The 23,935-nt window shown below is 65.1% G+C and overlaps 2 protein-coding genes across 11 annotated transcripts in view; one reads left to right on the top strand and one right to left on the bottom strand.

Moving 5' to 3' along the window:
- The window catches only part of MARK2 (microtubule affinity regulating kinase 2), a 67,038-nt gene extending 53,748 nt beyond the window's left edge, over positions 1–13,290 (top strand). For 2 of the 9 annotated variants that reach the window (XM_051833078.2, XM_051833082.2), the window contains exons 3-19: positions 123–176; positions 2,541–2,589; positions 2,870–2,935; positions 3,021–3,091; positions 3,276–3,332; positions 4,241–4,477; positions 4,852–4,971; positions 5,074–5,173; positions 5,249–5,361; positions 6,253–6,385; positions 6,644–6,822; positions 7,418–7,515; positions 8,304–8,465; positions 9,053–9,310; positions 10,241–10,267; positions 12,132–12,176; positions 12,613–13,290. In XM_051833078.2, the coding sequence (XP_051689038.1) occupies positions 123–176; positions 2,541–2,589; positions 2,870–2,935; positions 3,021–3,091; positions 3,276–3,332; positions 4,241–4,477; positions 4,852–4,971; positions 5,074–5,173; positions 5,249–5,361; positions 6,253–6,385; positions 6,644–6,822; positions 7,418–7,515; positions 8,304–8,465; positions 9,053–9,310; positions 10,241–10,267; positions 12,132–12,176; positions 12,613–12,973 (2,130 nt within the window). In that variant the 3' untranslated portion in view covers positions 12,974–13,290. The remainder of the gene's footprint in view (positions 1–122; positions 177–2,540; positions 2,590–2,869; positions 2,936–3,020; positions 3,092–3,275; positions 3,333–4,240; positions 4,478–4,851; positions 4,972–5,073; positions 5,174–5,248; positions 5,362–6,252; positions 6,386–6,643; positions 6,823–7,417; positions 7,516–8,303; positions 8,466–9,052; positions 9,311–10,240; positions 10,268–12,131; positions 12,177–12,612) is intronic. The other 7 variants (XM_051833083.2, XM_051833079.2, XM_051833080.2 and 4 more) reach the window with 7 other exon arrangements.
- A 1,437-nt stretch (positions 13,291–14,727) lies between these two features.
- RCOR2 (REST corepressor 2) lies at positions 14,728–19,486 on the bottom strand. Of its 2 annotated transcripts, XM_008274327.4 has the most exons (12): positions 18,623–19,486; positions 17,878–17,934; positions 17,605–17,685; positions 17,443–17,495; positions 17,196–17,357; positions 16,993–17,117; positions 16,837–16,906; positions 16,531–16,746; positions 16,167–16,244; positions 15,980–16,037; positions 15,604–15,851; positions 14,728–15,526 (listed from the first exon to the last, which is right to left on the bottom strand). In XM_008274327.4, exons 1-12 carry the CDS (start codon positions 18,747–18,749, stop codon positions 15,212–15,214), a joined length of 1,590 nt encoding a protein of 529 aa, XP_008272549.3. In that variant the 5' UTR covers positions 18,750–19,486; the 3' UTR covers positions 14,728–15,211. The 2 variants fall into 2 exon arrangements, with proteins under 2 accessions (XP_008272549.3, XP_069925323.1); XM_070069222.1 differs by lacking the exon at positions 15,604–15,851 and having other exon boundaries at positions 14,736–15,526.
- Between the last annotated feature and the right edge of the window lie 4,449 nt (positions 19,487–23,935).

The following is a 23,935-nucleotide window of genomic DNA, read 5'->3' as shown; positions in this document are numbered from 1 at the left end:
TAAAAGCGGTGAGATCAACAGGCACATAGAGGAGGAAGTAGCTTCGGGTCCTGGCTTTCACCTGCTCAAAGAGGTCATCTTGGTGTCTGTGTCTGTGCTTTTGTTTCTTGTCTAATGCTCAGGTAGCTGTGAAGATCATCGACAAGACTCAGCTGAACTCCTCCAGCCTCCAGAAAGTAAGCACCGGGCGGCCGCTGGCCCCTGGCAGACCTCCCTTCAGGGCTGGTGGCGTCCCCGTTCCATTTGGGCCTTCTCCTGACTCTCGAATTTGTTGTACCGTATGCTTGTCCACGCTTTTTCAAACTATATTTTAGAGCCCCTAGTGAAGACCTCTGGCTCCTCTTCTTCCCCAGCCTCTGCTCCCCCGGCTCTCCCACCTTGAGGCCTTGATTGGATCCCCCGGGGCGGCCCCTCCTGGGTGGGCGTCCTGGCCACAGACACTGACTCCGCAGGTTTTTCTGCTCCTTTTCAGCCACATGGCCCAGCTGTCTGACCTCCTGCCTGCATCTGGCTACCTTCTGGTCTGTGCCCAGCCCTACGCAAAAATACGTGTTTGCAGCCATTACTACAAATACATGCAGCTGCTCCAAGACCCGGAATGATTCCGGGGAGTGGCCCTAAAAGTGCAGGGAAGAGAAGAGGAAGCAGGGACCTGCCCCGACTCCTGTGCCAGCCACATTGTAGCCTAGAGTTGAGACGCTGAACTCTAATTTCCAGATTAAAGACAGGTCCTCCCAGTTTTCCTTTTTTACTTCCAGGCTCCTCGTGGCCAGAGGTCAGAATCATTTGCGTGTAGTTTTTGCTAGATGAGGATGAACTTCCCTTTCCTTTCCTTTCTTGTTGAACAGCCGGAAAGTGAGGTCCTACCTAGCTGGGGGGAGACCCCCAGCTGGGAACACAGCCCTCTGCCGGTGAAGTTGCAGCCTGGGAGGAGAGGGAAAGGAAAGGGAGACTTTGATTTGCAGAAGGGAGGTAGCCGGGCACTGACCGGGTGGTTGTGGAGCTGGAAGCTCTCTGTCCCGGGCCCCGGCTGCGGGGGACGGAGGCAGCTCCTGTGTGGCTTCAAAAGCCTACCCCACTCGGGGGCACTCACATTTCCCTGGTGCCTTCGTGGCCCGCTGACCCTGGCTTTCAGCCTCTGACCAAGACCCAGCTCTCGTCAGCGCGTGGCCAGTGCATTTTTCTTTGGGAGTCGAGGGGCGGAGGGCAAGGCTGTGAGCTGACAGATAGGTGATGCCAGGAGTTTGGGGCTGGAGCTGCCACTTGTTAATGAGGGAGGTGCTTATGAAATGAGAGTGGAGGGACAACCAGAGGCAAGGGGGTCCCTGTCTTTGTCGTCCCTGGGGCCCCTCAAGGTTTCCTGGATCCAGGGGAACCGCTGCTGTCATCACCAAGGCTTGCTTCCCTGCCTGGAGCTTTCCAGGAGGAAGGGGAAGAGGGCTGCCCTGAAAGTCTGGCTCTGACCCCACAGAAGTCCGGGCCCCCTGGGGTGGGCCGCCGGCTCCGTGGAGCTGCCTAGCGCGGCACGGCAGTGGTCGCCAGCCCTGCCTCCTTTGCTGCTTCCTTCTTGCTGACTGGCCAGAGGCACCAGCATCGGATACATACAACCCGCGCTGAACCAAGGCCATCCAACTCCGGCCAAAGCACTGTTTAACTCTCGCCCCGGCGAGGATCTCTAAAAGGTGTCTCTGAGGAAGTTAGCCCCTCTGGGTTCTAGAGGAACCCAGAAAACCCAGGGTCTCCCAGGCAATGCCCCCTGCAAGCCAAGGGGGCGCCCTGCAGCTCCTCTGGCCCGATTCGGTGCTGCGCCCTCACATGGTGTGCAGGACCTTCTGCCTCTTCATCCAGAGTAGCTGTGGAGCCGGGAAGGAAGCTGGAACCCAGGCTCCAGCGGGGGCTCCGGCAGGTGCGGCTGCTGGGCATAGGAACGCTGCTGCTGCCCTTCGTCCAGCTTACACGAGCTCCTGGACACCCTGAGGGGGAAACGTGGGTCCGCCCTTCCAGACGCTGTATCCCTCCCTTCTGCTGTTAGTGTGGGTGCGAGGCCTGGGAGTCACAGAAACCTCACCTTTCAGGTCTCTGGCCCCCGCCAAGGGAAAGGACTCATTTCTGTCATCTTTCTTCATGGAAATGTGTGGTTGGGAGCCCCTGATTTCTGTTTCACAAAGACAGCGTGAGTGTGTGGAGGTGGATTTGATTAAAATTGGCATCAGCTATATATAGGAGTGGCTCCTTCCTCACGGGCCCAGGAGAGAAAGGCCCAGTCCTTAGTACAGAGCGCTGTGCCTTGTGTGCATCATACAACGAGGGAAAACAAAAAACCATGATGGGGTCCCCTTTGGAACCCCCCACCCCAGACCAGGCTGGAGGCGCACGTTTCACCCCTGAGCTGGGCGGGCCCGCGCTCTGCCAGGCGCCAGCCTGCTTCCTTTCCTGTTTCCCCTTCTGCCCTCTTCCCTGCCTGCTTTGGTTCTGGGAAAGCAGCCTGGCAGGGCCCTGTGCAGCGGGGCAAGCCTGACCCCTGGTGTCTTGCTTTCCAGCTGTTCCGCGAAGTGAGAATTATGAAGGTTTTGAATCATCCCAACATAGGTGAGAACCAGCCGCACCTCCTCCTCCGGCCAGGCCCCACTTCCTCCCGGCGCGCGGGGCCCTCTGGAGTCCTGAGTTGCCAGGGATGCTTCCGGGGGAGCTCAGCTCGGAGGCAGCTGCATCTCTGGCCGACACTGAGCTGAGCTGAGTAGTTTGGCAGGGGTGAGAGGAGGTGGTCCTGGGGAGGGGGCCTCCGCCCCTCGGATGCCCTGTACGCCTCAGAGCTCAACACGGGCTCCTGCTGCTGCTCTGATGCAGCGCCTGGCCTTTTCTTTTGCAGTTAAATTATTTGAAGTGATTGAGACGGAGAAAACCCTCTATCTCGTCATGGAGTATGCTAGTGGCGGTAGGTGTGGAGCTGCGTCTTCCTGGTGGGTGCCCTCTCCCCCAGCCTTCCCAGCCCTGACCCGTCCCCACCCCGTCTCTCCCAGGAGAGGTGTTTGATTACCTGGTAGCTCACGGCCGGATGAAAGAAAAAGAGGCTCGAGCCAAGTTCCGCCAGGTGGGTGCGCCTCCCTCCGTGCTGTCACTGCCCCACCTCCCCTGCCCTCGGCATGGGGGGGGGGGCGGCTCCTGCTGGGCGCTTCGGTGTCGCGGTCTTCGCTCCATCGGGCCCCAGGCTGGGCGCTTCGGTGTCGCGGTCTTTGCTCCATCGGGCACCAGGCTGACCTTCTTCCTCCTTCCAGATAGTGTCTGCTGTGCAGTACTGTCACCAGAAGTTCATTGTCCACAGAGACCTGAAGGTGAGGTGCACGCTGCTTCCTGTGCCTCTGAGTGCAGGCTGGCTTGTCAGTAATGCTCAGGGCCCGAGAGTTGACGGGAACCCCCGCCAGTTATTCACACACACACACACACACAAATTTGTTTATTTGAAGGCAGGCTCCCATCACCGTTGTTCACTCCCCAAATGCCACAAGGCCAGGCTTGGGCCAAGCCAAAGCTGGGAGTTAACGTGTTCCAGGCTTCTCACTTGAGTGGCAGGGCCCAGGTACGGGAGCCATCGACTGCTGCCTCCCAGAGTGCGCGTTAACGAAAAGCTGGCATCAGGAACCAGAGCCAGGACTCAAAGCCAGGTGCTCGGACATGGGGTGGTGTCGGTGCCTCACCTGGCTGTAACAGTCAGACCAGTTGAGCAGGAAGTCCCTAGGAGTGCTTCTGATAGGAGCCTCGCAGCTGGGCTGGGGCTCCCACTCCAGTTGGCAGTGCAGGGCATGGCAGGGCCACCCAGGTTCTCCTGGTCTCCCGGCATCCTCGGGGCTGGCGAAGGGGAAGATGTAGCGTGTCCGTAGGTGCATCTCCTGCAGGCCCGCACATCCTCCTCTGTGGCTGAGGGCTTCCAGTTTGAGGCCGCCTGTGTTTCGTGACTGCCCCGCCCTTGCAGACATGACGTGGTTAACCTGGGCCTGGCGCAGAGGCTTCGCACACTGCTCAGGGCCCTGAGCCTGCAGATCCCAGCTCTGCTGCGGCTGCCTGAGTGAGGAGTGGCCTGCACGCCTTCCTCCTGCCCAGCCTGTTCTCGCTCATGGGAGCCCTGCCTGGAGTGGGCAGAGAGAAGATAACTTGCCGGTCATTTCCTTGTGTCCCTCAGCTCCTCCCTACGCAGCGCCTCAGTGTGGTGCACCCCCCTGATGTTCTCCCTCTTACCTCCCAGGCAGAAAACCTACTCTTGGATGCTGATATGAATATCAAGATTGCAGACTTTGGCTTTAGCAACGAGTTCACTTTTGGGAACAAGCTGGACACTTTCTGTGGCAGTCCCCCTTACGCTGCCCCAGAACTCTTCCAGGGCAAAAAATACGACGGACCCGAGGTGGACGTATGGAGCCTGGGGGTCATCCTGTACACACTGGTCAGCGGGTCCCTGCCTTTTGACGGACAGAACCTCAAGGTGGAGTGCAGTGCGAGCTTAGCACATGCTCACTACTTCGCATTTCCTCTTGGCCTCTGGTCTTCCCCGGACCCCTCACCTGTGCCTGTGTACATTTTTCCGAAGCCAGAGCTTCTGAGAAGGGTTTACTAAGGTGGTAGCAGTTACGGGCGCCTGACAGTTCCTTCCCGAGGGAAAGGGTACATTGCCTGGCGTTCCCTGGCCATGCCAGAGCGTCTTTGGCTCCTCTGCCTCTCTGTGCCAGCCTCTCTGCCTTCTACCAGCTTTTGTTGCTGGCAGCATGGCCAGTGTCACGCTCCCAGGGTCCTGGGTGGTGGGTTTCTTCCCTTGGCCTTGAGATGGGTGAACTTTGCTAATCCTGGGTGCTCCTACAGGAGCTGCGGGAGCGGGTGCTGAGAGGAAAATACCGAATTCCGTTCTACATGTCCACGGACTGTGAAAACCTGCTGAAGAAATTTCTCATTCTTAATCCCAGCAAGAGAGGCACTTTAGAGGTGAGCAGCCCGGAGGCCACTGGCTGGAGGTCCCGGGGTTCCCAGGGGAACCCCCAAGCTGAGTGTCCTCCCCCTGCCCTTTCTCCCTCCCTTTGCTCCCAGCAAATCATGAAAGACCGTTGGATGAACGTGGGTCACGAGGACGACGAGCTGAAGCCTTACGTGGAGCCCCTTCCTGACTACAAGGACCCCCGGCGGACAGGTGAGGCCGTGCTGGGCCGCGAGGCTGCGGCTACCGGGGGTCAGGAGCAGCCTTAACTGTGTGTCCCCCGTGCAGAGTTGATGGTGTCCATGGGCTACACACGGGAAGAGATCCAGGACTCGCTGGTGGGCCAGAAGTACAACGAGGTGATGGCCACCTACCTGCTCCTGGGCTACAAGAGCTCTGAGGTTAGTGCTCCCCGCCCTCTCCCTGACCCTGACCCGGCATCGGTAGCACCCCATGCTCTTAGCACCGGTCGGGAAGATGCGCCTCTCCAGTAGGTGTGCTCTCTGCTGGCCACCTCTAAGCGTCAGCTTTGCTGTCTGAGGCCCTCTGGCCTCTCACTGATCTCCTTCAGGGCTGGGTAAGAGCTGGTGGGCTTGGGGTTGGGCCCAGTCTGGGCTCCATGTGGGTGAGTTGATTCGCGTGGGCCAGACCCTCTGATTGGCAGTTCTGTGTCAGTCCGGGTGTCTGTGATTCTGTCTGTCGGATGGGTGCTGCTCTGGGTTTGGGGAGGTTTCTGTGTCTAACAGGACGCTGAAGCCTGTGTGTTGCTTCTGCCTGTGACTGTGTCTGGCTGTGTCTTGTCTGTCTGTGTGTTCGTCCTGTCTGCAGGTCTGGCAGCTCTGTGATTGTTCTTCTGCCCCTTTGGGCTTGGTCCAGCATCCATGTGTCCCCACCCTGCTGGTGGCCATGGTGGCCCCCGCTCTCGGTTCAGGCCCACATCGCTGTGTGTGGGCAAGGGGCAGCTCTGGGTCTGACGTGTGTTCTCCTGGGTGTTAGTGTCTCCCAGGGTTTGGGCATGTGTGTCTCTGTCAAGGATGGGAGTCTTTCTGGGTGCTGTCCTTGGCTGTGTCTGTCTGTTGTCAGGTTCTGTGCCAGGGCACAGGTGTCTCTGGGATGGAGGAGGTATGGGTAGGTACTGGTTGGTCTTGTGAGTGACGTCCCATGGGAGCCTGGGCTGTGTGTGTGTGTGTGTGTGTGTGCTGGACTAGGGTGGGACGTGAACATGAGTCCACCCAGGAAGATCACCACAAGCCCTCTGCCCACCCTTGAAGCCATGTTCTCTGTGCTTGCAGCTGGAAGGTGACACCATCACCTTGAAGCCCCGGCCTTCGGCTGATCTGACCAATAGCAGTGCCCCCTCCCCCTCCCACAAGGTACAGCGCAGTGTCTCGGCCAACCCCAAGCAGCGGCGCTTCAGTGACCAGGGTAAGCACCTTGGGGCTGGTAAGTAGGACTCGCCCTCTGCAGCAAAGGCTGTACTCCCGCAGGTTTAGAGGCACACGGCTGAGCCTCTGTACCAGCTTAGCCACTTGGGAGCACGGCTGTGGGCAAGTCCCTCAGCCTTCCTCAGCCCCTGTGAAGTGGGGAGGCAGAGCTGCCCGCAGGCACAGGGGAGCCCTGCAAGCGGACCGGCACTCCGCACTCCGCCTCACCCACCCACCCCCGGTCCCTCTGGTCCTGCAGCTGGTCCTGCCATTCCCACCTCCAATTCCTACTCCAAGAAGACTCAGAGCAACAATGCCGAGAATAAGAGGCCTGAGGAAGACCGGGAGCCAGGGCGGAAGGCCAGCAGCACAGCCAAAGTGCCTGCCAGCCCCCTGCCCGGCCTGGAGAGGAAGAAGACCACCCCCACCCCCTCCACGGTGAGCCACGCCCATCAGCCCCAGGCCCCCCTTCCTGTCCTCCCCACTGCCTCCCCTCCCCAAGCAGCTCTTTTCTTTATTTGTTTTTGGTTTTTTGTTTGTTTGTTTGTTTTTAAAGATTTATTTATTTGAAAGGCAGAGTGGCAGAGAGAGAGGGAGAGACGGAGATTTTTCATCTGCTGGTTCACTCCCCAAATGGCTGCAACGGCTGGGGCTGGGCCAGGCCAAAGCCAGGAGCCTGGAACTGCATCCAGGTTTCCCACGTGGGTGGCGGGGGCCTCAGTACGTGAGCCATCCTTTGCTGCTTTCCCCAGCGGACCAGCAAGGAGCTGGACCGGGACTTGAACTGGCACTCCAATATGGGATGCCGGTGCCACAGACTGCGGCTTAATGTACCGTGCCACAGTCCTCACCCCTAGCAGCTCTTGAATCCAAGACCTCATCCCTTTGGTGGCCACTTTTGCTCACTGTAGAAAGCGCAGCCCCAAGAGGGGAGCAGAGTCCCATCTGACCGTGGCGCCTGCCAGAGGCGAAGGTGGCGGGGAGCCCTGCATGAGCCTGACTGTAGAGCAGCTCTTCCCTTCGTTCCCCACAGAACAGCGTCCTCTCCGCCAGCACAAATCGAAGCAGGAACTCCCCGCTTTTGGAGAGGGCTAGCCTCGGCCAGGCCTCCATCCAGAACGGCAAAGACAGGTGAGCTGCCTGGGCCTGCCCGCCACGCTCCTCGGCAGCCCCTCTCCGGCGGTGAAGTTTGTCAGCAGCGTCGTCTCCGCCCCCGCCCGAGCGTTGCCCCCGCTCCCTGGAGTCCTGTCCTGGCTCTGTTCCGTCTGGCTGTCCACCTTCCCTGCCCTGCTCCACGCCATCTCCTCCCCTTCCTCCTCCGACCGCTCCTCGTAGTTTACCGAGTGGGGGCTCCCAGTGGTCATCTCCACAGTCTTTGTGCTTCTTGACGGCAGCCGGGGCGTGGCTGCTGCCCACTCCATGCGTCAGCGCCTGAGGCTTTGTCTTTGGGGCTCCAGACCAGGGCAGAACCAAGAGACAGCCCATCTCAGGGGTGTACCCGTTGAGGGTGGCTGCAGCGTGCCCCTGACCTTGACCGTGTGCATTTCTTGTGTGCTGGGCGCCCCCTCTTCTGCGCCTGTTGACAGTTCTTAGCAACACTGCACTCCTCCTGTAGAAGAGACACCTGGACCTTAGACTCCCTAGGAGACCAAGGCAGCCGGAGGCAGTGCTTCCTGTCACCTCTCCTTCCAGTTCCTCTTCCCAGGCTCTGGCCTCCCTCGCCGCTTCCTCCCCTTCCCTCCACGCCCCACCTGCACGATCCTCAAATCTGACTGACGCCCCTTCACTGCTCCCCGGGCCTGACCCGTACCCCACTGCCATCCCCAGCTCTGGCCCTTCCCTGCCCTTGCTTCCTAATCCGGGCGTTCAGCCCTCGCCCACCCCCTAACCCAGGCCTCTTCGCTGCTTTTGTCTCCTAGCCTAACCATGCCAGGGTCCCGGGCCTCCACGGCTTCTGCTTCTGCCGCAGTCTCTGCGGCCCGGCCCCGCCAGCACCAGAAATCCATGTCGGCCTCCGTGCACCCCAACAAGGCCTCTGGGCTGCCCCCCACGGAGAGTAACTGTGAGGTGCCGCGGCCCAGGCAAGTGTGCTGGGGCAGCTGGTGCACCTGCTGCCCTCCCCCTGCCCCCAGCAACTTCCTTCCGGGGGGGCCTGCTCTCTTCTTGTCCTCTTAGCCACAGGGCCCGGCTCTGGCCCCCGCAGCCAGGAAGTGGAAGGCACAGAAAAGAGCATCCGTGTCCCTCTTGCGCGGGTCTCCCCTCAGCACAGTTGTGCGGGAAGCAGGCCTGCGGCTCCGAGGGAGGCTGCTTTGTTCTGAGCCTGCCTGGGCTTCCTCAGGGACCCGGGGATGGTCAGCATCCTGGGGGCGTCCTGAGGGTTGGTCCCCACTGTCCCCTTGAGAGTTGAGGGAGCCAGCTCTGCAGCCTGCGCTGCTCTGCACACACGGGTCATTCCCTGCCCCCCCCCCGCCCCCGTCCTTCGTCTTCCTCCTCCGGGAGCCTTCCTCCCTGCCGCCGTCCTCAGTGGTCACACCCTTCCTTCTGTGTCCTCCGTGATGGCTGCCTCTGCCGTAGCACCCCCGCCCCACCACGGGGCGCTGCAGGTGCCCAGTGGCGAACGGCTGTCCTGTGCCCTGATGTGTTCCCCTTACCCCGACTCTCCCCACAGCACAGCCCCCCAGCGTGTCCCTGTCGCCTCCCCCTCCGCCCACAACATCAGCAGCAGTGGTGGAGCCCCAGACCGAACGAATTTCCCCCGGGGTGTGTCCAGTCGAAGCACCTTCCATGCTGGGCAGCTCCGGCAAGTGCGGGACCAGCAGAATTTGCCCTACGGTGTGACCCCAGCTTCTCCCTCTGGCCACAGCCAGGGCCGGCGGGGGGCCTCTGGGAGCATCTTCAGCAAGTTCACCTCCAAGTTTGTACGCAGGTGAGCAGGGAGCGCAGGGTGGCAGAGAGGCTGAGGCCAGGCCTTCCTGTTTGCTCAGGGGTGGGGATGCCTAGAGCTGGGCTTGGGTCCTGGGGTTAAAAGAGGCCCCGTGAAGTCTAGGAAATGGGGTCGTTGTCAACGCCTTGTGTGCCCAGGCCCGTCCTCTTAGGTCTCTCCCCAACTCCCCATAGGCACCCCTCATTCTCTGGCCCCAGCAGATGGCCCATGCCGCCTCCTCTCCAGGAGAGTGTGAACTCAGATGCTAAAATAAAAGCCCCCTCTTCTCTCCTGGGTTCCCATGGAAACTTATATTTGGTGACGCAGCTGCAAAGTCATGAGGCCTAAGCCAGGCTGGGCCAGGGAGGAAATTTTTCCTGGTCTCTCATCTGGCCCCCTTTGACCCCCTCTCCCCGCCTCCACAATTGCTCGTGTCTGACTCCAGTCACTCCCCTCCACTGCAGCCAGTTCTTCAGGGGCTCCCGGGAGGGAGGCCCTAAATGAAACAGCCTGTGGGACCTGTGGGAGCCTCCCCGCCCCCAGCCCCAAAGCTGATGAGGCCTTCCTGTGTTGGGTCCCGGTGGGGGTCTCGTCAGGGAATGTCTCACATCGTGAGTCCCCAGTCACCAGAGGCACACCTTGAGGTGCGTCCAGCCAGCTGGCCTCCTGGGTGCCCCGTGTCCCCCCTGGACTGGCAGTTCTGGAAGGCCAGGGGCTGTGAGAGAGCAGGCTTGCCTGCCGCTCCTGCCTGCCTCGTGTCAGGGCGCAGACCTGGAAGTCTGGGACTCTAGTCTCGCTGAGCGGCTCTTCCAAAACTGGGGGCGACCTTTGAACCTGTAAAGCCCACTCCCCACCTGCTTATCCACACACCGTCTTGTTGGGTTTTTTTTATTTCTTTTTTTATTTTGTCTTTTTTTTGTTTGTTTTTTTTAGAAATCTGTCTTTCAGGTTTGCCAGAAGGTAGGCGTTGAGCCCGCTGTGTGTGTGTGTGTCCCGTGTCCTGCTCCATCACTAACTCCCCTTTTCTGGTTCTGGCTCGTGGCCATCTGCTAACGTGTCTGTGTGGTCCTCCTCTGCCATCTTAAAGGGACGAAGCCTGGTGTGGCCGCGGGTCAGCACCAAGCCTGCCCTCAGACAGTGGGCTCTGAGCACATGGCCCTCGGGGCGAATGGCTTTGAAAGGGAGGGCCCTTCCTCAGACACCGTGGTGCTGTCTTCAAGCCAGGGAGACCTCCTCGGGGATTCTCCCTTTAAGATTGTCTCCCCTCACCCCGCCCCCAGGTTTGGGTCACAGCACTGGGTTCCCCCTGGCCCTTCCCCTGCCATGTGCATGCGCTACGAGGAGGCTGCACCGGGTTACAAGTGCATCTGGGACGGTCTCTCGTTCGGGGTCTCCTGGGCTTCCTGAACTTGAGGGCTGTGTGGCTTCTTCCCCCTGGCCTCTGGGATGGAAAGGCTGGGGCGGGAGCGACTGCGGGTTCCCCAGCTTGGGTCTGACTCCTCCAGGCCTGCCCAGGGAGCCTTGACTTCACAAGTGGGGCACAGCACCCCCTTCTGGCAGCTCTGCAGAAGCAGCCCCCCCCCCAACCTGGCCGACACAGGGGCCGGCCGCAGCACCAGCACCGCGGTGACTGGAACCTCTCCTGCTGGCCGTTTTCCCTGGATGCGGCCTTCAGCTCTAGGGCAGGGGCCACTCCTCGCCTGGTCACGCCTGGTCACGGCAAGACGGGGAGAACGGCACCCTCACTGAGGCTCCGCCCTTCCTGGCCCTTCAGCCCGGCCTTCTCCTCATCCTCTCTGCAGGCCTGGGTGGGCCCAATGCCAAGTTGCAGGTGGAAGGTGGCTCGGGACCCTGGTTCCCCAGGTGTCAGCCTGGCCCCGCTCTGGGGCTGGGGCGCCCAGAAGGCACATGGGTGCCCCAGCTGGTGGAGAAACCAGACAGGATCTTCAGGCTTTCCCCACTCTCCGCTCCGTGCCCCCCAGCCCTCCACTGCATGGCTGGTGCTTGTGCCATGGGGCCACGATGGGGGCTTGCCCTGCTGGAGGCCCAGGGAGAGCTGCCAGGGCCCCTTCCCCTGCACCGCCGGGCTCCCCGCTCGCAGTGCACTTGTTGGCATCGTGTGTGTCTCTCGTGTTTCTGTGTCCCTTTTACATGTGCTGCTGCCGTCCTCTCCCCCTTCCGCATTCCCCGATTTCCCGGCTCCCAGCACCCATCTTGCAGTCAGGAGCTGGAGAAGCCGCTCAGCGGGGCCAGACCTCTCCCCCTGCCCCGTCCTCCTCCTGCAGGCAGGCGGCCCGGCCGCTGGGGAGTCACAGCCACGCGGCAGCCGGCACCCACCCCCAGGCCTCCTCCATACACCTCCAGGCCTTGGCACTGGAAGCCTCCTGAGAGGCTTCCATGTCCCCGAGACCCCCGCTCTCCCAGAGTTGGAAACGTTGCAGTCCAAGACCCCCGTGTGTTGGCACGAACGCTCACGTGAGCGCTGGCTGGGGCCAGTGGGGAGCCCGCCTCATGCTGCACCCAGCGCCTTTGCTCTGGGTGCCCCGTGGACCCCGCCCCAGCAGAGGCTCCTCCTCCCCAGCCCACTGCTCTGGAGTGTGGGAGGGGCAGGCTATGCTGGGCTCCCTCCTGGAAAGGGACTGTCAGGCTGCCAGTGGGAGGTGCTGCAGAGCCTTGTTGGCCCGCAGATGTGGCCAGGTGGCCTTTGGCTCAGGTCCTGCCCACCGGCGGGCAGCACCTTCCCAGACCCACCCTCACCTGGGTCTGTGGTGGTGGAAGGAGCGAGAGACCCAGCACTAAACTCTCCCTCGCTCTGTTTTTTGAGGAACCTGAATGAACCTGAAAGCAAAGACCGAGTGGAGACGCTCAGGTGAGAGGGCCGGAGCCAGCACTGGCCCTGCCCGGGCCACTGGGCTTGCCACAAGCCTCCTGTCCGTCTCTTCCTCTGCCACCCGGCTCTTCCTCCGGTGGCTCTGCCCTGTCTCCACCCTCTCCGGGCCTCCCTTTCCCGAGCCCCGCTACATTAGGTCTGGAAATTGGAGCCCTGGGGTGGGCCGTGGGGGCAGCAGATGAGTGCCCTCGGCGCCGCTGCTTCCGGGAGGCAGTGCCCAGCGCCCCTTCCCTGGCTCTCCTGGTCCAGCGAAGTCCTGCGCCCCTCAGCCAGGGTCTCGGGGCTCCCTCTTCCGGCTCGTGCGCCTGCGCTGCTCCCCCCGCTGTTCTCTGGGCCAGGGTCTGCCCGCCAGGGTGGCTCTCCCGTGGGTGGGGTGCCTCGGCCGCCCGCCTCACACGGCCCCTGCTCCCCGCAGACCTCACATGGTGGGCGGCGGCGGCAACGACAAGGACAAGGAGGAGTTCCGGGAGGCCAAGCCGCGCTCGCTGCGCTTCACGTGGAGCATGAAGACCACGAGCTCCATGGAGCCCAACGAGATGATGCGGGAGATCCGCAAGGTGCTGGACGCCAACAGCTGCCAGAGCGAGCTGCACGAGAAGTACATGCTGCTGTGCGTGCACGGCGCGCCGGGCCACGAGGACTTCGTGCAGTGGGAGATGGAGGTGTGCAAACTGCCGCGGCTCTCGCTCAACGGGGTCCGCTTCAAGCGGATATCGGGCACCTCCATGGCCTTCAAAAACATTGCCTCTAAAATAGCCAACGAGCTGAAGCTTTAACCGGCCGCGGGGCCGGCGGGCGCGAGCGAGCGCGTGGGCCAGACTGCAGCGGGCGGGCCCCTCCCGCCGGCCTTCCTTGGCCTTCCTTCCGGGTTGTTTCTTCCACGTTTGTGGGGGATGGGAGATGGCTCTTCTCCCTCTCCCACACTCGCCCCCGCCCAGAAATTCCTCCTTCCCCTCGCTCCCCCACAGGAGGCAAAGGAAGGGGAGGGGTGGGGGGGCAGGGCTCCCCTCGGTACTGCGGTTGCACAGAGTATTTCGCCTAAACCAAGAAATTTTTTTATTACCAAAAAGAAAAAAAAAAAAAAAAAAACAACCCAGCGGCCACCTTTCCTCCCTGCCCCATTGGGACAGTTGAGACTGGATCTGTGGGGTTTCCCGGGAGGGTGGCTCAGGGCTGGAACACTCTCAGGCAAGAGTGGTGGAGCTCCCGGTCAGGCCCTCCGCCAGGCCCGCTTCGGGCTTATCTCCCCCTCCTCCCCTCCTCCCCTCCAAGCGAACCACCAGAGGTGGCCTTCCCCTGCCCTCGAGCCCGGGAGCCCCTGGGCGGCCGGGCGGAGGGCCACGCAGCACCCCTGCCCCTCCCTGCTGAGCTGGGCACTCCCTTCCACTAGCTGCTGTGGGGACATTGGCTCCCCTCCTCAAGTCTGTGCCATCTTCTCCACCCCTCCTGGTAGAAGGGCCCGACCCCAGGCTGGAAGAGGGGAGGGGCCGCAGGGCGAGCCGGCTCCTCGGCCCCCTGCTGGCTCCCCGCAGGGCACGCGGGCATTCTCCGTTCTGGGAGAGCCTTTGTCTGCAAGCACAGCCCCTCACGTCCCTCCTCCCAGTGCGTCCCCGTCATTGGCATTAATCCGGGCACCGGCTCGTCCGCACCACTCTCATCTCGGCCTCGCCTTCTCCGGACGCTGTCGCCCTCCTCTCAGGAGACATTGTCCAGGGCCTCCCCTGGATCGGGCGGCAGGGCCACGGGGTGGGGGACGGGGTGGGCGAAGTGCCTCCCAGCTTGCTAACCTCCGCGGCCGGCGTGGGAGTGAGTGGCTGTGGGCGCTTGGCTGGTGGCGGCCACTGCATCCCTTAATTTATTTCTCTGCTGTTTCTGTTCTTGAGAAATCGAGGGGGGGAGTCCCGCAGAGGCCACCCTGCCCTCACCTGAGTTGTACATTTTTTGTGATGGGTTTTATTTTTTATTTTATTATTTTATTTTTTTTCTTGATTTATGATGACTCCACCCCTCCTTCATCACCCCACCCCCCATCCCCACCCCAGGCCAGGCTTGGAGGCCTTGGGTCCTGGGAAGGGGCCTCGCCAACCTCAGCCCTCCTGCCCCACGCTCAGCCTGTGGCTCCGGCTCAGACCAAGGGCTCCCCCCTCCTCCTCCCCTGCCCTGTGGAACAGCCCGGGTGCTCCCAGGGGGCCTGGCAGGGAGGGCATGGCTTGGCTCCCATTGGGGGTGGGGGCAGGGGTAGGGGGGGCACCCAGGCAAGGTGGCCCCTCCCCACCTAGCCCCTCCTCCCCCGGCCCTGCACTTAGTTTCTCCTCTGGATCAAACACGTAATAAAGAGAATGGAATCTGAGCCGCAGCCTCCTGTTTCTTCTCCCAGCCAGGCAGAGACCCAGTCCCCGTGGGCAAGATGTGGCCCAGCCCACCTGCCTCGCAGGAATGAACTGACTCCAGTCTGGGGCCTGGCGGGGGGTGGGTCCAGCCCCTCCCACCCTCAGGGCCCTTACACCAAAAGGGCAAGAGACACCAGAGCTTGGGAGGTTCGTTTTATTATTTTTTAAAAATGTTGAAAAATAAACCCATGTCTGCATAAGTTCCTACCCCCCCCCCGCAAGCTTTGTGGGGGGTGAGCTTGGTGGGCACCCTGAGAGCGACAGAGCCCCGGCCCAGCCCCTCTGCCTGCCCACCCCCTCACGGCCCTCCCCGCCTCACCCCAGACTTATTGCTAAAGGGATGGGAATGAGAACAGCCATTGCCCCAAACTGTTCTCTCCCACACACTAAGGTCACCGGCCCCTGAGCACAAGGCCAAGCCCCTGCAGGCCAGGCGGCAGCCGGGAATCCAGTCCCAGCCAGGAAGCGGTCGGGCTCGGCTGCCAGGAACACAGGCAGAACCCACAGGTCCAGGCTGTGCCAACCCCAGCGCTGGGTCTTTGAAAGGCCTGGCAAGAGCCCTGGTCCTTTCTGTCTGTCCTCAGAGATGCCCAGGGACGTCCAGCAGAGGGAGACCCCCAGGGCTCAGAGTGAGGGTGCTGGAGGTTCCAGGGGGGCTCCGATCAGGGTTGGGGGAGGCTGAGGGCCAGGCCGGGCACTGTGGCGGGAGGCAGCCAGCGCAGGGCGGATGAGAGGTGGCGGGGGCTGGTTGGGGGCCAGCCGGGGCTGGAGGAAGCGGCCCTGCTGCAGTGGAGGGGGCTGGCGCAGCAGGGTGGGAGCCGTGGGCAGGGGCGGCCTTAGCAGCGGGGGCGGCTGCGACAGCGAGGTGGGCGGTGGCGGTGGGGGTGGTGCTGGGGGCACGGCGCGGGGCACAGATGTCGACACAGATGTGATCTGGACCTGAAGGCAAAGGGAGAGGAACGGTCACTGGGCCCAGGGCGGGCAGGCACACGGAGCCTCTGAGGGCCCTTTCTCACCTCGTCATCTTCCTCTGGAGCCGGCGCGGGGGCGGGCGCAGGGGCCGGGGCGGGGGCCCCTCTCCTGGCCTCCTCCACGGGGCCTGGCCCTCCAGGAGCCCCGTCCTGCTCAGCCTCCCATTCCTGTAGCACCTCCTCCAGGTTGAAGCGACGCCGGTAGCTCACGAAGAACGTCTTCACCTGTGTCAGCGTCTTGTTCCCGATCACCTCCGCCACAGCGCCGAAGTCTCGGCCGTACCTCCGGATGGCTGCGAGAGGCCACACGGGGCGGAGCGTCAGTGTCCCTGAGGGCCAGTCACTGCCCAGCTCTGTCCCCTCTGCTCCGGGCTCCTGGAAGGTTCCTGGGGGCCTCTCTTCTCCCCGGGGTCTAACCCACCTTGCACAGCCAAAAGCTGCTCATCTGTGGTCCAGCGGGAGTTGAACTTGGTGTTGGCCTGGAGGGCAAGGAGTGGCACTCCTCAGACTCGGATATGCGGAGACAGAAGCCCTGCTCCCCAAGCACAACCCCCCTTTCTGCGCCGACTCCAGGGAGAAGCCGCCCTTTGGCCCCCTCGCAGCCTTACCTCCGGGGGGCGGAGCGGGTCGATGCCACCCTCCAGGGCTTGGCGCAGGCTGCTGTTGGTCTGCTTCATGCTCTGGACCTGGAAGGCCAGCGGCGCAGTGGGGAGGGGGCGGCAGCCCCACCACCGCCACCGCCACCCCCAGCCCTCACCTGGGCCCCCAGGGCGCCCCGCGCAGCAGGATGCTCCTCACACACCGCTCCTTTACCGCGGCCCAGAAAGGAGCCCGAGGAAGGCGAGTCCCGGAAGATGGAGCTGGGGCCAGGCCTGGCACCTGCTCAGGTCTCCCTTCTGCTCAGGTTCCCCCCCCAACCCCGTGCTGCCTGCCTGCCCCCTTGGCACAGTCCTCTCCTCTCCCCACCCCTACCTGGCGCTTGAGGGAGATGAGCTGCGAGTCGAGCCCTCGGAGCGTGAGGCTGGCCAGGTCCGGACTTCCTGACACGGCCGTGAGGCCCTCGGGGCTCAGGTACATGCCCTTGGGTGGGCGCCGCCGGGTGCGCAGAGGGTGGTGGCGGTACTGAGACACCTGTACCTCCTTCTTCCCAGGCCCCGGGCGGGCATTTAGGGGCCGAGAGGGCACAGGCTGCAGGCAAGAGAGAGGAGGCAGGTAGGGCGGGGCCGGAGGAGGGGCAGGCGGCAGGCAGGCGCGGCCAGCCCGGCTCCGGGGCCTCACCTCTCTCTTGGGGTCGCCAGCGTCGGGCTCTCCCTCACTCACGGCTCCTCGTCCGTCTTCAAGCTCATCACTGCTGACACAGGGGCCAGGGAAGGGATGACCAGAGGCCGGGCACACCGGCCGCTCCCACCCGGCGCCCACCCACGTGCCGCCCACCTGTCTTCCTTGTCCTTGCGGCCCCCCAGCCGCCGCGCCTGCCTGTCCATCACGCTGGTTCGGCTGCGAGTCTTCTTCCAGGAGTAGTAGTACTTCACCAGGCTGGGAATCAGCTTGTCGGGCAGCTGGCAGAGGCAAGGCCAGAGGCCGGGGCTCAGGGCAGGTGGGGGTGGGGAAGCGAGGGCCGGCGGCAAGGCTCTTACCATCTGCTGGATTCGCTGGAAGCACTTGCCGTGGAAGCCAAAAGCCTGCTCGAACAGCACCTTGTCCTCCACTGTCCACTCGTCGGGGAACGGGGTGAAGTTGGCCAGGTCGGCCAGCGACTTCTCCACATCGTGCTTGTGCCACAGCAGCATGCCCAGAGCCTGGCCGGGGAGAAGGGGCACCTGAGGCTCGGCGGCCCCTCGCACCGGCCCAGCCGTGCCCCAAAGCCTTGGGGCGCGGGCTCACCTGCTCAATGTTGTACCCGTGCTTCTCCTTGGCCATGGCAATGTACTTGTCGACTGCAGGGGCGGGAGGGCCGGGTTGGAGGAGGAGGGGGCCTCGGCCCCTACACAGCCCCCCCAGGGGTCCGCCCCCACCCGTGCAGGGGGCAGGGCCCGCCCCACTCACGCTTGGCATCTGACACGCAGTGGTTGGGCGACCACACTAGCATCCCCTTCAGCTCCTTGTTGCTATAGCGAGCCGGGCTCTCTGAAAGGCCACGGAGACACTCGCTCAGCCCACGCGAGGCCAGAGGGCGGCAGGGGAGTGCAGCCTGGCAGGGGAGGCCCCCAGGGAAGCAGGGGCAGACACCAGGGGCAGGGAACTGCACAGCGCCCCGGGGGCGGCCCACCCACCGCTGCGGACCTCCACCCCTCCACTCCCAGCCTGCACTGCACTCACCGGGCTTGCACTCCGGAATGACCGCCTGGTAATTGGTTCCGACGCGGATCATGCTGTCTGTGGAGCCCGGGGGGGGGGGGGGGGGGGTCAGGCCTCCAGGGAGATGTGGCGGGCGAGGTGCTGGCCCCGAGTTCTCCTTCTTGACCACCCAGGGCCCTCATCACCCCCGAGCCCCACTTCTCCCTCATCTTCCCCTCTGCCACCCTGAGCCACGGAATGACCCTGCCTAGTCACCGCCGTGGGGGCCGGAGTGGGGGCGGGGGAGAAGGGGAGGGGGACACAGGAGACAGTGTTGGAGCCCAGGCCAAGCAGGGTGCTTTGTTCCGGCCGGGGGTACGGGGTGGGGTTGGAGGGCAGCCCCCAGACCTGGACCACAGCCCTGCAGGGCGCCCATGGCTCCTCCCCACCACATGAGCCGCTGGGCTCCACGTGGAGGGGTCTCGCCAGCCCCAGCCCCAGGAGACCTCAATTCCATGCAAACTGGTCAAGGTATGCGGTACCCAGGCCTGGGTCCTCGGGGACGGAGGGCAGGGCAGGGCAGGGCGGGGCGGGCAGCACCGCCTCCACGCAGCCAGGGCCCGGCCTCCAGACTCCCCGTGTCGGCAGCCCAGGCTTGGGAGAGGAGCGGGGCGGCCAGGAACCATCAGGTCCGCCGTCGGCAACTCTGCCCTCTGCATCCCCACCGCCGCCCCCACCGCGCGCCCTCGCGGCCAGCGCGCCTCGGACCCTCGGCCGCCCGGCTCACCGTGCGAGTGCTCCTCCTCGCTGCTGTCATCCTCCGAGTGGGGCTGTCCGCCGTTGGGCGCCGTCTTGGCCCGGCTGCGGGACAGGATGCCGGAGCCCGCGCTCGGCTTCTCCATCACCGAGGGCATTACCCCGCCCGGCTGCCCCAGGGGGCGCGGGAGCCTCGGGAGAGCGACCGGGGTAGCCGCGCTCGCCGCGGGTGCCGTGCCCGGCCCGGCCTGGAGAGGTCGCCACTGAGGGCTACGAGCGGCGGGAGGTCAGCGTGGCTCGGGTCCGGCGGGGGCGCGCACCCAGCGGGCAGCCCCGGCGCGCTCTCCGCGACCCCCACGGGCGAGGGCGTCAGAAAAAGTTTGTGCAGAAGTGGGGTGCGCAGGGGAATGGAGCACAGGGTCCGGCGCGGCTGGGGAGCGCTCGCGCCGGGCGCCCCTGGGGGTCAGGGGTCCCCCGGATTTAGTCGGGGCACGCTGCTCGCGGGGCGCCTGGGGACCCCACCGCCCGCCTACCGGCGCCGTTCCGCGGGCGGGTGCCGCAGTGCAATCTGCGCGCCCCCACCCCGCCGCCGCACCTCCCGGCTGCGCCAGGGATGCCCCAGTCCCCCAGCAGGGACCCCCGTCCCGGCCAGACCCCTGCCCGCGACGGCACCCGGCGCTGGCGGCGGCGGGACGGCGCGCACGGCGCGGCGCTGGGGCAGAGTTGCGGGCGGCGGGCGGAGCGCGGCCGCCGGCGCCGCGCCGCCTCGCACCCTCCCCGGCGCGCTCGCTCGCTCGCCCGCTCGCTCGCTCTCCCCGGCGCGCTCGGGCTGCCGCCGCTCGCTCCCTCGCCGCCGCCGCTCGGTTCCTCGCGCACACAATGAAGCTGCTCGCAGGGAAGTAGTGCCGGCTGCGGCCTCAGCACCCCTCCCCCAGCCGATGCCTCCGCCAGCTGAACATCTGGCCCTGGGGTGGGAGGGAGGGCCCGGGGGGCGGGGCCTGGGGCGGGGGCCAGACCTCCAGGGGGTGGGGTCAGGCCCGGGGTGGGGAGCGCGGCCCTCGGCTGGACCCCCCCCCCCCGGCGTCCCCGGGCTCCCAGACTTGCCCCCGGGGGAGGGGCAGACCGGCTGCCCCCCAGGAGTAGCCGGGGGTCAGCCCCACCCACGCGCACACATCAGTGGGCTCGGGTTACTGCCGCCTGCCCTGGGGGCCCAGAGGCCGCCCGCCCGCCCGGGTGGAGCCCAGCTTTTCCTTCCATTTCCCTTCCTGCCAAGGAACTCCCACCCCTCCTTCCGCACGGGGGACCCCCCCTTCATGCGCCCTTGGGGGCCAGACGGATAGGGAGGCCGGACTGGCGAGCCACGAATTTCTCCAGGAGCTTCTGGGCCAGAGCCGGGCTTCTGGTGGATCTGTGGGTCCCCAGGGGTCACCCCAATTCCCTCTAACTGGTGCAGTGTTCACCCCAACACAGCGGCCTCCCGAGCTCAGGGGTGGGCAGTGGGACCCCAGCGGGGAGGTCTGGGCTGCGGGGGGAGCGGGGAGCAGGGTCTCCGTCACCCCAGCTGGAGGCGGCATCCCCCTCCCCCCGACAGGCACGGGCAGAGTGACAGACAGGGAAGCGGGTAGAGAGGCACAGACGGAGGTGGGGGAGGGGTGGGCAGAGACTTTGAAAGCCCGAGCCAGCCACCCTGCCAGGCACACAAAGAGCCAGCGCGCACACCGGGGCGGCTGCGCCCGTGCCCAGCCCCGCCGGCCGGGGCACGTGCTGCGCCGCACACAGGCCGGAGCCCCCGCGCGCGCAGGGCTCCCGGACGCACCTCCGCCGGGCACACGCGCGGTGCCCGGCCCCAGCCCAGCCTGCGCTCGCGCCCTCCTCTCCCTTCCCTTCCTTGGCCACTCTGTAATCAGATTCCTAAATTTAGAAGCGGCCCGGGGCCCTGCCAGGGATCCCCGCCCCCACCCGCGGCCTGCGGCTGACCGGCCCGGTCCTGCGGTCGGGCCACGACCCGGCTGGGCCGCCTGTTCCTGGGGGCTCCCGCGGGTGGCTGGGCACAGCCAGCCGACCCCACCCGCTTTGCCGTGTTGTCGGGCCACACGGGGCCACCCAGCCAGCAGCCACGTTGCCGCCACACCTCGGCCAGGACTGCGGGTCCTTTTTTCCTCTTCTGAAATCCTGGACTGGGCAGCAGGCCCTAGGGCAGGGAGGTCTGGACGCAGGACAGTGAAGGGACCAAGAGCCGGGCAGAGCAAAGAGGGCCGCTCCCAGGCTGAGCAGCCCCCACCCACCCAGTGCCATCCCTCCCCAGCCCCAGCCTGGCCACCACGGCTGCACGCCACGCTCTCCCGCCCTGGCCCCTGCCCCAGGGTGAGGCCTGGCCTCTGATGGAGACCCTCCCCCACCCCTTGCCTCCTTGGCAGACTCCCCCCAGGGTCTGAGGTCTGAGCATCAAGCCCACTTCTGGCCTCCTCCGCCAAGGCTGGCCCAGGCACAGCCTGGATCCCCAGGACACACTCCCCACCCCCCACCCCACCCCACCCCAGGGATCCTAATTCGGTTCTCACTTCTGTCTGGAACAAGCACTTGGGGCCAAAGGAGGAGGAAGCTGGGAGTGGAAGCTAAGTCCCTGGGGTGTAGGGGGTTCCTGGGCCCTGGTGCGGTGAGGTTTGTGTCTGGGGGGCTGGGCTACAGCATGGCTTGAGTTTGTGGGTGACTGGGGGGACACAGTGTCCAGCAGGAGGAAGCAGCTTCCTAGTGTGCAACCTCCTTCCCTGGGGGCAAGGGCACAGGGTTAGGAGGGGGAGGGGCAAGGCCCCACCCCTCCCACCTGCTGCAGCCGCCCCCTCCCCAGCTGGCCCCCTCTTTTGTGCGGAGCCACACAAAGGACAAGGGGCCCAGGCCGGCCTGGCCATCTGCTCCCAGCAGCCTGATGGCTCTTAAAGAGACAGCAGCCCCTCCCTGCCACCCTGGGGCTGTGGGGCGGGGCTGTGCTACCAGGAGGGCTCTAGCTGTAGCCCCCCAATCCCTTCCACCTTTCCCTGGCTCCCCAAGCCCCCAGGTCAGGAACTATATTCCCCCACGTGGTCAGGAACAGGAGGGTGTGGGTGGAGAGAGAGGGAGACAGCCCCTCCTCTCCTCCAGCCGGGCTGTGAACACAGTGGCACCAGAACGGGGTCCCCCGCCCCCCAGAGGCCCCCTGCGCGCTTGGGGAGAGCCGCTGCTCTCCCGGGAAAGCCCTCCCCGCCATTTCTTCCTTCTGTAGGGAGTGCCTTCTTTTTGGGGGTTGGGGACCAGGCTGTGGGTGCTGGGCAGCAAGCCAGTGATCTGGGAGACTGAGGCTTCGCTCAGCCCCCACCTAGGCCTGGGCCTGAACCCCTCCCTCGCTGCAGCCAGGAGGGGCTCCTTACCCTGGGCCCCCCCAGGGCAAGGCTGCCGGGCCCAGGCCAGAGCCCCGCACTGATTGGTGCGATTGTCCTGCCCATCTCCCTGCTGGGCTGTGGCCCTGCCCTGGTCCCCCGGGTCCCTGCTGTGTTCTCAGCACCCAGGCTCTCGGTGGCTGCTGCCTGCCCCAGTGGCCCTTCTCTGTGCCAGCTCCGCGGCGCCCAGCCTGCGGGGCATCTCGCCTGGCCGCCCTCCTCGAGGTGAGGCGGAGAGGACAAAGGTTGCTCAGGATGCTGGCAAAGAAAAGGAGAGTGACCTTGGTGAGCCACCCGGGCTCCCCTGGCGCCCCCTCCTCCCTAAGGCGGGGGCAGCTCCAGCCAATCCCGGGCGCGCCAGCTCTGCCAGACAGACTGGGACTGTCCCGAGCCCTGGCCCAGCGGGGCTGGCCGCTGCGGTGTGGAGCCGGGACCCAGGCCAGGCCGACCGAGGCCACGCCAAGGGGCTAAACTTGGGGAAGGAGGCAGGCTGGGGGGTGGGGGAGGCTGGCGCGTGGCGGGGGGGGGGGGGGGTTAGAAACCCGGCTGGGGAGGGGGCGGGCCTGCAGGGAGGTTAGGATGGGGAGATGGAGGCGGTGGGCTAGGCAGCGGGAGGAGTTGGTGAGCCCCCCGCCCCCCTGGGCGGCTCATTCCAGCCTAGACAGGAATTCGGCCCCTCCCTGCCCTCAGACCCACTGGGGCCCCCTGGCAAGCCCAGGTGCCGCCCTCCCACGGCCCCCACCCCACCCCAGCCCGCCACCCCCGCGCTAGCTGAGGCTGAGGTGGCGACGGAGGTGGCAGTCCGGGGCTCGGCTGCACCTCCGCACCGGGTGGCTGGGCGGGGGCGGCCTGGGGGGCAGGCAGGCGGCCCATCTAGGCGGGTGGCGCTGGAGGAGCGCAGAGCAGGCCCAGGCGGGAGGTCAGCGAGGAGACCCCGGCTTCCTGACGCCCACGCCGACGAAACCTGACTCCCTGGGCCGTGCGCGTACCGGGGAGGAAGGGTCAGCGAGACCTCGGCGGAGACAGACGGAAGGCGACGGGGGCCTCCCCGGCTCCGCGAGGGGGTGGCTTCCAGACCCAGGAGCCCGCCTGGTTTCTACGGAAACTGGGAAGAGGGCCTCACCTGGGCAACAGCTGCGCCCTCTGGCGGTGTCGGCGTGGACCGAGGCGGGGGTCCCACCTCCGCCTGGGCACAGATGAACGCTTATGGAGGCTGAGCCTGGGGCACCCCAGGGAGCCCACGCTCGCGGGGAGAGTGCCTGGGTCGCGGTCAACTTGGGCCATTGGAGTCCCCTGGACCCTAAGTCCGTCCCCGGCAAGTCCTGCCCCAGAGCCGCCCGCATCAAGGTCAGGTGCAACAGAGGCCCCTAGAGGCCGGGCCGAGGGACACACACGCGGGAGCAGCCCACCAGGCAGGCCCAGGAGCACAGACCCAGGCCGGGTGCAGATACACGGCTGCCCGCCACCCTCGAGTGCCCCCTGCAGCACGCCCCGTGCCCAGCGCCTCCCTTAGCACGACAATGGCTGGTACCTGAGCTCCGCTCTGCCAGGTACTCCCAGGGCTTCTGGCCTGGCCGCGAGCACCCTTCCCACCTCCCCTCCCCGTGGTCCTGCCCCCCCCCCCACCTGCCACTTGAGACTGTCTACAAGGAAACCCCTCCGTGGCCTGTGACCGATTCAGCTCCTTCCATCTCTCTAACGTGGACATCCCTTGCCCCTCAAAGCAACCACTCGGGGCTCCCCATGCCCCCCTTACCCACTCTGCGCACCTCACTTCGCTGCCCCTCCCACAGGGGTGGAGCCTTCACACATCCACCTGCTAAAGCCCTGCCTTCCTGACATGCTTACCCGCCCCCCCCCATCCGTCCCGCCCTCCCTCCCAAGTTCACCTTGGATACCCCTTCCCGCCAAAGCCACTGCCCCGGGTTTTG

This window comes from Oryctolagus cuniculus, chromosome 1, assembly GCF_964237555.1.
Source record: "Oryctolagus cuniculus chromosome 1, mOryCun1.1, whole genome shotgun sequence".
NCBI lineage: Eukaryota > Metazoa > Chordata > Mammalia > Lagomorpha > Leporidae > Oryctolagus > Oryctolagus cuniculus.
The sequence above is the reverse complement of the archived record's forward strand: the minus strand, read 5'-3'. Positions and strand labels throughout refer to the sequence as shown.